The 12,796-nt window shown below is 42.5% G+C and overlaps 1 protein-coding gene across 10 annotated transcripts in view; it reads left to right on the forward strand.

Moving 5' to 3' along the window:
* Window positions 1-12,796, forward strand: part of TCF7L2 (transcription factor 7 like 2) — a 174,072-nt gene that overhangs the window by 53,667 nt on the left and 107,609 nt on the right. For 8 of the 10 annotated variants that reach the window (XM_083866455.1, XM_083866459.1, XM_083866451.1 and 5 more), the window contains exon 4: window positions 9,932-10,033. The exons of the other annotated variants lie outside the window; for them this stretch is intronic. In XM_083866455.1, coding sequence (XP_083722581.1) covers window positions 9,932-10,033 — 102 coding nt within the window. The remainder of the gene's footprint in view (window positions 1-9,931; window positions 10,034-12,796) is intronic. 10 annotated transcript variants of the gene reach the window in all.

Genomic DNA, 12,796 nt, shown 5'->3' on the forward strand with positions numbered 1-12,796 from the left:
AATATTTTTAAAAATACTTCTTTTAAATACCTAAATGCATATTGCATTGTTTTGGTGGTGCTGGAGGAAACCAGAAAATAAATACATGGAGTGGCTGCCCAGGAACAAGAGGTGACAGCACAGATTCAGTGAATACTTCATTTGTTTTATTTTGCTTTCATCCCAAATGATTCACTTAGTCCTCCGCCTAAATATAATTCTTCCTACTTAGCCAGGAGTCATCTTTCCCTCTGGCCAGATGGGGTGTCTTTTCCACGGGTATCCGAAGGCAAGCCTTCATCTTTTCCTCTTCTGATGGACAATTGAGACATCCAGCTTTTATTTGGAAGGAAAATGTGTGCAGCAGTCCTGCTGTCCCCAGGACTTAGTGCCATGACAGAAGCAGAAAGGGCAATTATTGATAGGGGTTCCGAATCCTGGGAAGGGAATGTTTCTTTCCTGGCTCTCTAGGAGGGATTTGGAAAGAGCCATAATCCTGGGTTAGGAGTAATTTGTTACAGCAAGATGATACTTGAGTGGCAGGAGGATTCTGGCAGAGGCAGCAAGAGGGTTTTATTCAGAGGAGTAGCTGGTCTCGCAGAAGGTCAGGCTGACACAAATCCTACCCCAGCCCACAAGTTTTGTTTCTCAGCCAGCACAATTAGCTAAGGGGACTCTCGACCTCTTTTGCATCTTTCAAAGACATCTCCACACATCTGAGCTAAAAGATTACAGCAAGGAATGTGGACCAGGATATGATGCAGTGGAAAGTTTTTTTTCCAAGGCAGGCCTTTCTGAAAAACAAAACCTCTACAGCAACCTTCCTAGTTTCTCCTAGGAGGTCAGAATATTGCTGGTTCTAGTCTTGTCTCGAGGACTTTTTTCCTGAGGTTGCTATAAGGTTACATTTTTGTGTTAACTTAAAAAAAAAAAAAAAAAAAAAAAAAAAAAAAAAAAAAAAAAAAAAAAAGACAGAATTTACCACCCCTAGGAAAAGAGAATTTTGCAAGTTCTTCGTTTTCATGAGGGCCTGAAACCCTTGGAGCCATCTATTCTGCAGTTACCCCTTGTTGCATTGAAGGCTCAATCACACATGGAAACCACAAGGGAGGTGACAGGAAATTTGGTATGAAATTTGCTGGGTTTACTAGAGAGTGGCTCCCGGCAGTTCACCCAGAATTGCTACATCGACAGGAATTTTTGTGGTAGTGATTAGAGTCATGAGTTTCACTTACCCAACAGTGGAAGAAAATATGACTCTTTCAGTAAAACCCTCTTAGGCCACATTACAATAATGAGGAAACTGCTAAATTCTCCTGTAGCACCTTTTCTCAGGGATCTCACCCACCTTTGTCACTCGTTAACAGGTACTTCACAAGATGAGAATGAGAGTTTGGATCAAAGAGTGAAGAAACCCCTCCCAACCAAGATTATCTGGGAGGCCTCTTGGAGAGAGACTTGTCTTGCAGAGCATCCTTTTACAGTCTTTCCTTTGTCATGCCTCTGCTGGCTTTTGAGAGCTGGAGGTGCCAAGCACTTTATAAATCAACCCCTTTTTGGCTGAAAGAGGGTAGGTCTAGATTAGGTATTAGGAAGAAAATATTTCCTGTGAGGGACTGGCACAGGTTGCCCAGAGAAATTGTGGACGCCCAAGGATCCAAGACCAGGCTGGATGGGGCTCTGAGCAACCTGGTCTCAGTGTCCCTGCTCATGACAGGAAAATTGGAACCTTGAATGATCTTCAAGGTCCCACCCAACTCAAACCATTCTATGATTCTATGACTGATGCAGAACACAGTTGTATGAAGATGGGCCTCTTTATGTCTGGTTGTTTTTTTTTTTTTTTTTTTTTTTTTTTTTTTGTTTTGTTTTTTTTTTGTTTTTTTTTTTTTTTTTTTTTTTTACTTTCACACAAATACATGCAGTGGAAAATGGTACGAGTTCAGTATTGTGGTCATGTAGAGATGAATTTCCTGATGGGTTTCATTACCAGGGTGCTGAAGGAGCCTGGTTGATCCATCCCATAATTAGGAAACATGATTCCAATTCCATTCCAAACTCCCAAGTGGTGGAAGTGAAGGGAAAGATGGGGGCAGATTTGGAGAGCCCCCATTTTTCCTTGCACAGCTGTGCTGTTGTCCTCTGCTACAGATCGTGTGTGGTGAGTAGGGACCAGGATGGGCCAGACATGTTCTGCAACATTAAAGCAGAACCAAGCTGCATGACCACTGAACACTGTTATTTTGTGGGGTTTTTCTTCTTGCTTTTCCTTTTAAAATTTTTTTAGAAAGTAGTTGCAAAGCTTGAAGTTTCAGCCCCTCCTTTACAAATAGAACTGTGCTCTTAACAGAGTTGGAAAGTTTTAAGGGAGGCAAGGTTCCCCTGGAGCAGCTCCTCTCTTAGAATGGAGGTAGCTCAGTGCCGTGATCTCTGTCTCTAACATGCTGTCAGATATCTTTACTGCCTTGATTTAAAGGGGAGGAAAGGAATTATATTTTATAGACCATAAAATGCATTCTTGGACTTCATGCAAACACTAGTTACCAATTGTTCTCTCACTTTCTGGGAGATTGCCAGGATGAGAAATTGTGTGTCTGTACATCAAATTATTCGGTGAGTCTTGGAGGCTGGTTAAACTGTGAGTATAAGCAAGGTGCACCTACAGAAAGACTTTCTTGAGATTTTATGCTTTTATGTCTCATTCTTTATCTAATGGAAAATCAATGCTCAAGTGCAACAGACAGGTTGCAGAGAAAATTTGGGGAAAGTAGCTTAAAAATTAATTTGGTTTTTTTTTCCGCGTTAAAGTAAATAAAATGGTTGTTCTTGTTCCATGACTGAAATTATGCTTTTATTTGTACCTGTCTTTTGGAACAGCACTTTGCCGACATTTGAATAGTCATCAACGAACCTGCTGGTTTATACAGTGAGGATTGTGGGGTCTTTCACATTAAATGTGAAAAAAGTAATGGTGCTTTCCCAGGCTCCACCCAGGATTGAGAAATACAGCTTGCAGTTACTTTGCAGAGATACCATGTGAACTGCAGAAAGCAATGCTGTACTTCTATGTCACATGAACACTCTTCCTCTTGTAAAGCTAAAAAAATTATTTTAAATTCCTACAGTAGCTGATTATTCTTTACTTTGCTTCTTTATGCTCAGTGTCTGTATCGCAGAACTCAACTGTAGCCTACCAACCCTGCCTTTAGTAGAACAAAAAACCTGGTTTAGTTCAGTGTTTCAGTAGAACCGATGACCTTTCATCTGTGTCAGAATGAGCAAATAATTATCTGCATTTGCTTGAACTTTCATAGGCAATAATTTTTGAGGAAGCTTCTGGTCATTCTCTTTAACTGTCTCCCATGGCACCCTCCTCTGCAGCCTTATCACTGTGTACAGAAAACCCATGCAAGTGGGGGTGATGCCTGGCGGTAGTAATGGGATGGAGGAATTGCACTGCACCTCATGTGGGATGCAGGAGAAGAGCTGTGCATGCTCTTCTGGGATGCAGGAGAAGAGCCTGGAGAGGTCAGGGAGAAAGCAAAGGATCTGCTTGTTCTGGGATGTTCCCACATCTCCAGTCAGGAGAACTGCAGCTGGCAAGGCACCTGTGGGGCTCTGGCTGTTGCTTTGTGCCTTATCCCACCCCAAAATGGGCATCCTCTTTGCCCATCACCTTAAATTCCTCTGTGCCTTCTGTGAGACCTCAGTGAGACCTTCCAGGTCTCAGGTTTCTGCCTTCAGGAATCTCTCCTTTGAGATGATCTTGGACTGTTTAATCACTAACACATTTCTCTAACTTTCAGCCAGTGGAGGACTCAGCTGTCTCATTTTTCTGCCTTAGCAGCGCCTCAGCAATGTGACAAAAGCATGGGCAAAATACTGAAATGGGCAACTCAAGGTCCCTGTGTCAGGGACTCCTGTATATTACTGGAAGGGAAGGAGACAAGGTCACTCAAATTCTCAATAATGAGAGAAGTAAAGGACATTTTGAGTTTGGAAGAGGCCTTATGTGCATATGTCAGTGCAGGAACATAACACTTAGCAGTTCCTGGGTTTTGTGTCACTTTTCCCCTATTTATGTATTTTACTTAATAATTTTTGTGGTGTTGCAATAGTTTAAAGGATCATGGTAGTAAAATAAAAAGTGGAGATATATGACAAATACTTCCATGTTTTACAGTTTTATGCTTTAATTTCTTGAATGCTCTAGGGAAATCTTTTTTGTGGAAAGGATCGGTCTCACTGAAATCAACCTTGCTGCTTTTGTTTTGAGCAGCTCCCCTGTGCCTCGTGGTGCTGCATTACATATTCTGTAGAAGGGCTCAGCATCGTGGGTGGTGTCTATTACTTCTCATACAAAAAATTCCAGACATTGCAGATCAGCAAGGAATAGGAGTTCCTTCAACAGCCTCCTTTGGTGATTTAAAATAAATCCTTCAGATTTTGCTCTCACACAGCACACCTCTACAAACAAGACGATAACTGAAGACCAAAATTAAGGGGTTGAGGTAAATTAAGCCATGGAGCAGGAGCTGAGGGTCTATATTTAAATCTTTAGAGGCTTTGCATCTAATATAAGTGGGGACACTAGTAAATGACAGACCTTTCGTTGTAGATACCAGGATGAGCATCCTCTTGCAACTATTTCTTTTGTCTATAGAGAGCAATTATGGTCTTGTTAATCTTTGTTCCTGGTTGGCTTCCCTGTAAATATCAGCTCTCCCCTCAACACTGTGATCTCCTGTCTTGCTACTGGATTATCTCTGGTTAAAATTTGTCTTGAGGCTCCCTCCCAGAAATGCTTCTAACTAAATATTGGAGAAACTCCTGACCTTCCAGTTGACATCCAAGTGTGTACTTCCACATGATTCTACAATGCTGGCCAAGGGAGAGACTAACTCCAGAACTCGGATCAGGAATGTTTCTATTTGAGATCCAGGGAGAAAGTGCAGACTTTGGAGGTATTGCCCAATGGTTAGGAGAGGTATTGGAGACCAGTGGCATGAAGCTGACTCCAGGAGCCCTGCTCCTGCTTGTTTCAGTTCCTGGGAGCTAATAAGCACCAGCTGCAGGAAACCTGAGCTGGAAAGCATTGTGCAGCTTTCCCTCTGTTTAAAAATACGGCTTTTTTTTTTTTTTTCCCTTACTGTGTTTATGTTTTTATATGTTATAGAACATCACTTGTAGGGCAGTCTAGCAGTGGAAACAATAGTGTGACAAGGAGACAGATCCAGGTTGGACACTGGTGCAGGAAACACCTGTGAGCTCAGTGCCATCCTTTCCTCTGTGGCTGTGCTGCTGTGAGCCCTGCCCTGGCCTGTGGGGCAGCTGCTGGCCCTGAGTTAGAGCTCCCAGCAAACTCCTCTAGTGCTGGATGTGAAGTTTAGCTGCTTTTGACAACTCTGCTGTGAAAACTTGGGAAGGGTGTTTGTTTGCCCAGCCAGTTCTCAAGAAGGTGGCTGCTCTAGGGGGTGGCTGTGCAGAGCTGCTCCCGATGGGTCTGTGCTTTGAGGGACCCTCTGGTTGTAGATGGGAGGTGTGGATGTGTAGGAAAGTTCTTGGGGTTTTTTGTTCCTTTCTACAGAAAAAAATCTGGGCCATTAAAATCATTTGCCTTTTCCCTTGTGCTGACAATTTAACAGCCTTTTTAAAAGCTTTGGTTTCTCTCAAGTACGCTCACCCCATACTTGTTTTAATTCTTGTGTGGAGGCCTGGAGCTTAACAATTATTTTGCTTAAGCTCTCTGAGACTTGCCATAAAAGTTTTTTTTTTTTTTTTTTTTTTTTTTTTTTTTTTTTTTTTTTTAATGCACACATGCTAATGATCCCCATCAGATCATATTGTTAAACAGGGAATAAAGTACTTGCACCACGATGACATTATTTTAAAAAAATGTTAAAAGCAGGCCAGCAGAGCCCATTTCAACAGTTTTGTTCTGAAATAATTTGCACAGATTTGTTAGAGTTAATTTGTTGAAAAGTTCAGTGTTTGTACAGGCAAGTCCTGATTCCACACTGAGACACAAGAAGCAGGAGTGGAGTGAGTGGGTGTCCAGCATTTGCAGGAGCAGAATGGTGGGAACTTCCCCTCCCTCTTACCCTTCTCCCCCCTCCCAGCTGCCCGGTGCAGGAATGTAAAAGCAGTGTCAGAAGGCTGGGAAAGTCAGCTTTGGGTTTTTGTGGACTCCTTGCAAATCAGAGGAACTGTCTGGCTCAAATCTGCATTTAGGGCCAAGAGAAGAGGATTTCCTGCTATTTAGTTACTTGAGGAAGGAAAGGATTTACCTCTCTGCTGTAGCAGGACCAAGTTTTTCTCCTTTTTAATAAGAATATCATAGTGTAGGGCAGCAGTAGCAAACCAGCAAGAGCAATCACAGCTCTCCCTCCTCTTCCCCGAGGTGATGCAACTCCCCCCTCTGCCCAGGCATCCTCCTGTCACAGGTCCCAGCCCCAGCAAGGGCTTGGCATGTCCCTCCACTGTGAAAGAGAGAGTTGTGGAGGGGGCGGCTGCTCGGCCACCATCTGGATCCAGTTAGCTCTCTCGGCAGTAGGGCTGAGTCTCATTTCCTCCAACCAGTAATGTTATATAGGCAGTGATCCTGTTCTGCCCTAACATAATTGAAAATTATGTGTATTGTAGACTTGCAGCGCTGAAATGTAGACTTGTAAAAATCTGTGGCTCAGGTAGCCTGTGGAGATTGAATTTGGCACACAATGAAGCTTTTATGTAAAGTAAGAATTATAAGCCACCACGTCAATATTGTGTTACAGGCATGACAATTCTTGGATGAGGAGGCCTTGAGTTAGGCTCGTCACCTTAAACAATGCTAATATTTCATACTTTATCAACAGGGCTGACATTTTGAAACCAGCAAATTGGACTTTTTTTGCTTTTGCAAACATCCTGCCATTGAAGCTGTGGGTTCACTAGCTTGACATGGGCATTGGCTGTGGGCTCTGCCCTCTCTGCTTATCTGACAGACAGAACATCTCGCCCTTGGCGGGGCTGGGAGGCTGCTCTGGATCCTGGCCACTTGGTAGAGCTCATGAAAGTTGCTATATCGACCCTTGTGCTTTACTGCTTTCCCTTGGGTCTGGTTATTTGATTTTATTTTGTCTCTCACTGGTGTATTATCCACTGATAGAAATGGAAGCTGTCCATGTTTGTGCTTGTGTGCAAAACTGAGCCCTCTGGGTTTGGACTGTTCCTTCTGGGATTCATGTGCATGTCCAAGAGAAGCTGTTAGTGCTTTAGCCTTTGCTCTGTGAGACTTGGATCCTCTTTACCAGGGGTGGGTAAGAGAAGGGCTTTACTGAGAATCCAGACTAAGGGTTTTTAAAGGAGGAAAACAAAGCGTAACAGTAAGATCTTCTGAAACGTTCATCTTGCCCTTAGGTCAGCCTGGTGTAGGAGCTGAAAGTAAGCGCTGAAAGCAGGGGCTGCTGTGGGATAGAGGGTGGAGTGGGAGCAACCATGCCTTCTTGCTCTGTTTCTTCTAATGGAATTTATTGCTAGTAAAAACCAGCAGAACTGACAGTCCTGAAGGCTTTGTAATCCCTGCAATAATTACTGACTGGATGGGGTCTGCTGTGAGCTCACCCCTGCTGCTTGTCAATGCCTCTGTCTGCCCTTGGGGCAGCCTCAGAGAAGCCCACGTGTTTCTCAGCCTGTGTTTTAGGACAGCTGCTGACCTGAGCTCCTCACAGGCTGTCATGGTAATAGGGGTATTCCAGGGTTGCTTGTGACTGTGGAATGGTCATGGAAAAATGAAGGTGATGAGTTTATTTTTGTGGGTAATGGCTTGGTGTCTGTTCCCTGAAAAGCCACTGTCTGAGCTGTCATGGTCTTGTAGGAGCTTCAGCTGCAGTAGTCTCTTGCTCTCCAAAACCCTTGTAGACTTTGAAGCGGAGTCATGCACACATCCTGTGAGGTTTTCCTTGGAAGAAGGGAAAAATACTTCACTGGTTGTCTGGAAAACCTGAGGAAGTCAGTAGTAGCTGTGACCCGTCAGGGTCCGTTCTGCAATTTCATGTGCCCCTCTATGTGGTGGTGTTTCAATTGCTGTCTAAGAAAACTGGCGGACTTTTGAAAATGTAGCAGTTGACTTGTTTAATAGTGCCATCTGAAAATCTGTAATGTATCAGATTTCCCCTCAAGTTTAAAAGTTGGCTCTTAGTTGGCTTAGGCTTTGGGTCCAAATTCTACACACTTGGGTTGCATTTTTATGCACTTTTTTGAAACCACAAAGGGTTAGAAAGTTGCTTTAACATCATCTCAACTTTAAAATTTATGTTGTGGTCACATATATTGAAGAGCAGGGATTTGATGCAAGTGATCAAATATCTGGAGGCTTACAATCGAGTCGTAAGAGTTAGAAATATTGCTTATGGGTAGTCTAGTTCTGGTTTGTTTGGGTTTTATTTCTTGCTTTTAAGAAGTGCTGAAACATTCTGGTCCACATTGCACAAATCCCAAATGTGAACATGAACAAAAACAAGACTTCTTGGAACTTGTGGAACTCATATGGGGCACAAATCCAGAATATGGGTTTGTTTATTTGCATTCCAGTAGTTCAGAAAACTCAGGCCCTCTAAGTGATGGGAATTGGTAACACATTCTCCTGCTGGCTTCTGCCTTTTGGGCACCTCAGTGCCCAGAGTCTTGCAGCAAACAGGCCTTGCATGTGAGCAAATGTTTTGCATACGTGAGCAAATGTGACAGATAGTGATGTGCTGAAAGCATGGAACCAGATCTCCTTCCTTCCTTCATGGAGATTCTGATACAGCTTCCGTTGTTCGCCTGGAGTGGCGGGGGCTGTTTGTGCATGGTGCTTCTTCAGGACTACTCTTACTTAAGAGAAAAAAAGAAAAAGAAGGAATGGGTAAACATAATTATTTCTCTAGTGGGTATTTTCTAGGAATACATCTGTCAGGTCAGCCAGCATCTAGTGCTAAATAGGAGCTTCTGCAGTGGCCTGATCTATGTGTGCAGCTGCTTTTCTTAGTTCGGGGAGGGGGCTGAATGTATGTGGCTGTACACATTTCTTCTAGCATGATACAGGGCTTTTAGAAGTCCCCTATTAACCTGTATTAACTGGGATAGCACAGCACCGTGCAGAGAGAAAAGCTTGGGCTGAAATTATATTTAGATGAACAGCATAGAAGTTTGTTTAAGATAACTAATTTGTCTGTGGACCTGCTTTTGTTCAGAATCGAGTGCTTCTGGTGCAACAAGCTGAAGCTTTTGTTGCTTTTGAATCGATGCCCCCAAATGCTGCAGATGTGGCACCTGTATGTGTTCAGCCTGTCTGCTGGTGGCGGTGCCACTGAGGAGCTGTGGCTGTCCCTGAGCCAGGGCTGTCTTGCAGGAGATAAGCTATAAGAAAATCCACGGTGTCTTCTGACAATGGTGAAAAGTAGAGAAAATAGGTGCCAAGACCCAGCAGTGCTGGATCTTTTTGGGGTAGTGCTCTGTCTTTTAGGGCTCATACAGCACTGGGGAGTTGGAGCAGTTGACTTGGTACATTGTTGACAGATGACCCGTTCAGTAATGAGATCATATTCTTAGGTCACGATATGCTTTCCCTCTCCTGACACTTGATATGCACCTTTTCCCTTGTCCCGTCCTCTCCATAGTTATGTTATTTTGTTTCTTTGTGGGTTTTATTCTACCTCTAGATTTGCTGTGATTTGTAAAATTAATGTAATACTGTCTTTGCAATCTGTTTTATTTTCTTATTCCTGAACTGTAACACAGAGGTATTAAATTGTTAGTTCTGCACAGATTTTGTCTCCACAAACATGTAAAGTTGTCTTAATTTTTTGTTTCAGTTCCTTGCATAAGTTTTAATTTATACTTTTTTATCCATATTACCTAAGATTTGTTATTTTTTTTGCCTTTCTTTTCTTGAACTCATTTTTCTTTTCCCATTTTTGTTTCCTCCATCCAGTATCTGCAGATGAAATGGCCACTGCTTGATGTTCAGGCAGGGAGCCTTCAGAGTAGACAAGCCCTCAAGGATGCTAGGTCTCCATCTCCAGCACACATTGTTGTAAGTAAACGCAGAAAGATGTTCTTCCTTTGTTTAAAAAAAAAAAAAAAAAAAAAAAAAAAAAAGGCATTTGACATTAATGGCATTGGTTGTCATCAGTTTTCTTTTACACAGACCAAAGGAGAAATATCTCAAAACAAACAAATCCCTAACAAGCCTGTGGTAAAAGGAGGGAATACTTTTGTTATCACTGGGCTGTTTATGAAATTGTCATCCATGTGCCTTGCAGGAGACCAGGGAGTCAAAAATACTCAAAATTTACACACTGCAGAATTACATAGTGGCAGTTCAGTCCAGTCAGGCTGGTTTACACATCTGACAGTGTTGAAGTGAAGAGAGTGAAGAGACTGTCTGGAAAGCATTAGAAAAGTCAAAACTAAGACTATTCTATGTCCTTTACTTAAAGAAATCTTTTCTTATTAAATCTTGGATGAGAGTTTGAGAATCAGTCAAGATTTTTACCTGGGTGAAGACTCAAAAGAGCCAAGTTCAACAAAGGACATGTTTCTTTTGTGTTATGATGACTTCTCATTTAGTATAAACATTGTTATCAAATGTTTACTACTACCTACAAAATATAAAACCCTCTTTATAATGAATAATATTTAAAAAAAATCTGACAAATTTTCAATTATTGGTTAACTTTTCTTGTGCTTCTGTTAAAACAATGTTGAGTTTGCAATGTTCAGTACAAATTTACATCAGAGTGGTTTGGGGGTTTATTTTATTTTCTAAAATAGCGTCCATAGAGATCTAGAAGGAAATGGTTTGTTTATGTGGTGATTTGCAAGAGAGGTGATATGCAATTGTCCATCCTCACCCACAGCCAGTGTCAGTGCCATCTATTGTTAAGGAGCATCTTAGCTCTCACTGTTCATCTGGGAAATTCACCTCTGGTGAGAATGGCATGTAGTGGGTTAGAGTGTTTCTTCTGAAAAAATCCATCATCAAGTTTAATTTGATTTTTTTTAAAAACATTTTACAACTGTTGGATGATAAGGTAAATACCAGGAAAAGAAACTGCTCATTCTTTACTTTTTGCTCTATAGTCTAGAGCTGATACAGCTGGTAGATCATCCAAGGCACACACATTTTTGCTAGAAATCTCAAATCATACTAAACATTTTGAAGTGCTTCTTTTTCCATTGTCTCTTTAAATTGAGAATTGTCAGCTCATTGTGATGAGTGTCATAGTTCTTTATCCAAAAGGAAAAAAAGATTTCCTGTGTTTTAGAATCCATAGCTTCTGAACCATCCTTCAATCCATCAGAGAGCAATTGGAACAAGGCTGGGATCTACCCAGTTGATATCTAGTGCTGGCTGCTTCACTTTTTCAGAATCACTTTGCTTTTTTTTCCTGTCCATTTGGGCTGTTACTGAAGGAAGAGATCAGAGAAAAGATGTCTGGCTGGTTAATCAGAAATCTACAGTCATCAAAACCTACCATCATCTTACTCCTAATAATAAATGAGCTAGAGAAACTTTCCTATTTTAATTCTTTTCTTTTTACTGCTGTGCCAGAGGACTGACACAGGGGGTGGGAATGTTCCCAGGGCTCTGGTGTGGTGGGTGGAGTGGTGTCAGGCTCCTACGAAGAGGTGGAGGGGGAGCAAGAGCCTTCTCCTGGGTGGTTGGAGGTGGCAGGGCAGGATGAGTTTGGTTGGGATCACCTGAGCTTCCCAGTGCTGAGCATCCGCTGTCTCTAAGCCTCCTGCCCTGCAGGAGAGTGGACACTTGCCTCTAAAACCCAAAGCAGCCTATGAGGGGTTTGACTGGGGCCTCAGTGCCCCGGACTCTCTCCATCCCTTCCACCCTGTGTGGGTGAGGTGGAGATGAGTGGTCAACAAAATATTCACAGAGGGTTCAAAAATCACGATCATTTTGGAAAATTAAGCGAAATCTGCTTCCAGGGAGGTTGAGGTTGATCTGCTTTGTGTTTTGACCATTTATGGGGTTCTTACGGGTCTCTTTAAAAGCTGTTTCACTCTGCTATTCAATAAAAAGCATATTTACCATAGCAACCACTTAGGCAATGAGGAACATATACTACCTCTGAGATGGAGGCCACTTTGGGAAAGAGCCACAGCTGGCATTTGTAATGTGATCTTTTGTGCTACTTACAATGTTGGAGGGAGAGGAGGCGGAAGATGGGGTGAGGGGGAGAGCAGTGGGTTTTTGGGAGCGGGGGGAGGTTCTGCAAGGTTTAATGTTTATTTCTAGCAGCAAACTGTTTTGCCTTGTTCTGTTAAAATATATAAATAAGGGGCAGCTTTTTCCACCCTTTTTCCTGGCACCGACCCCAGACCACATTAATTTTGCGAAGTGAAAATGATCTTTTTTTTTTTTTTTGGTAAATAAAGTTAGAGCGGGTAATGGCATTTGGGGGAGATAAAGTGGCTGCAGATGCCAGTTGGCCTGGGATGTGTCAGGCATCTCTGGTGTCCCCATTGCTGCTGCTGTGCCTGCCCACAGCACCTGGGACCTGGCTGCTCTTGCACAGGGCTCTACATCCACTTCTAAATTCGTGAAAACAGAGTTAATCTTTTTGTGGAACAGTGATGGGTATTTCATGGGCATCCTGATGTTTCTGTGCAAGTGTCATGTGTAGGGATAGAACCTGATTCTCTGCCCTGGTTGCTGTGTCCGGTATGCCAGTTTTTCATCTTTAAATCAGCTGGGCTGCCCTGAAGATCTGTAGGAAAATGCTAACACCTGCAAATCACTTCTTATCTTTCCCCTATCTCTGAAATCAGGATTTGAGGC

Source organism: Zosterops lateralis, assembly GCF_965231275.1.
Source record: "Zosterops lateralis genome assembly, chromosome: 8".
In the NCBI taxonomy this organism is placed as follows: Eukaryota; Metazoa; Chordata; class Aves; order Passeriformes; family Zosteropidae; genus Zosterops; species Zosterops lateralis.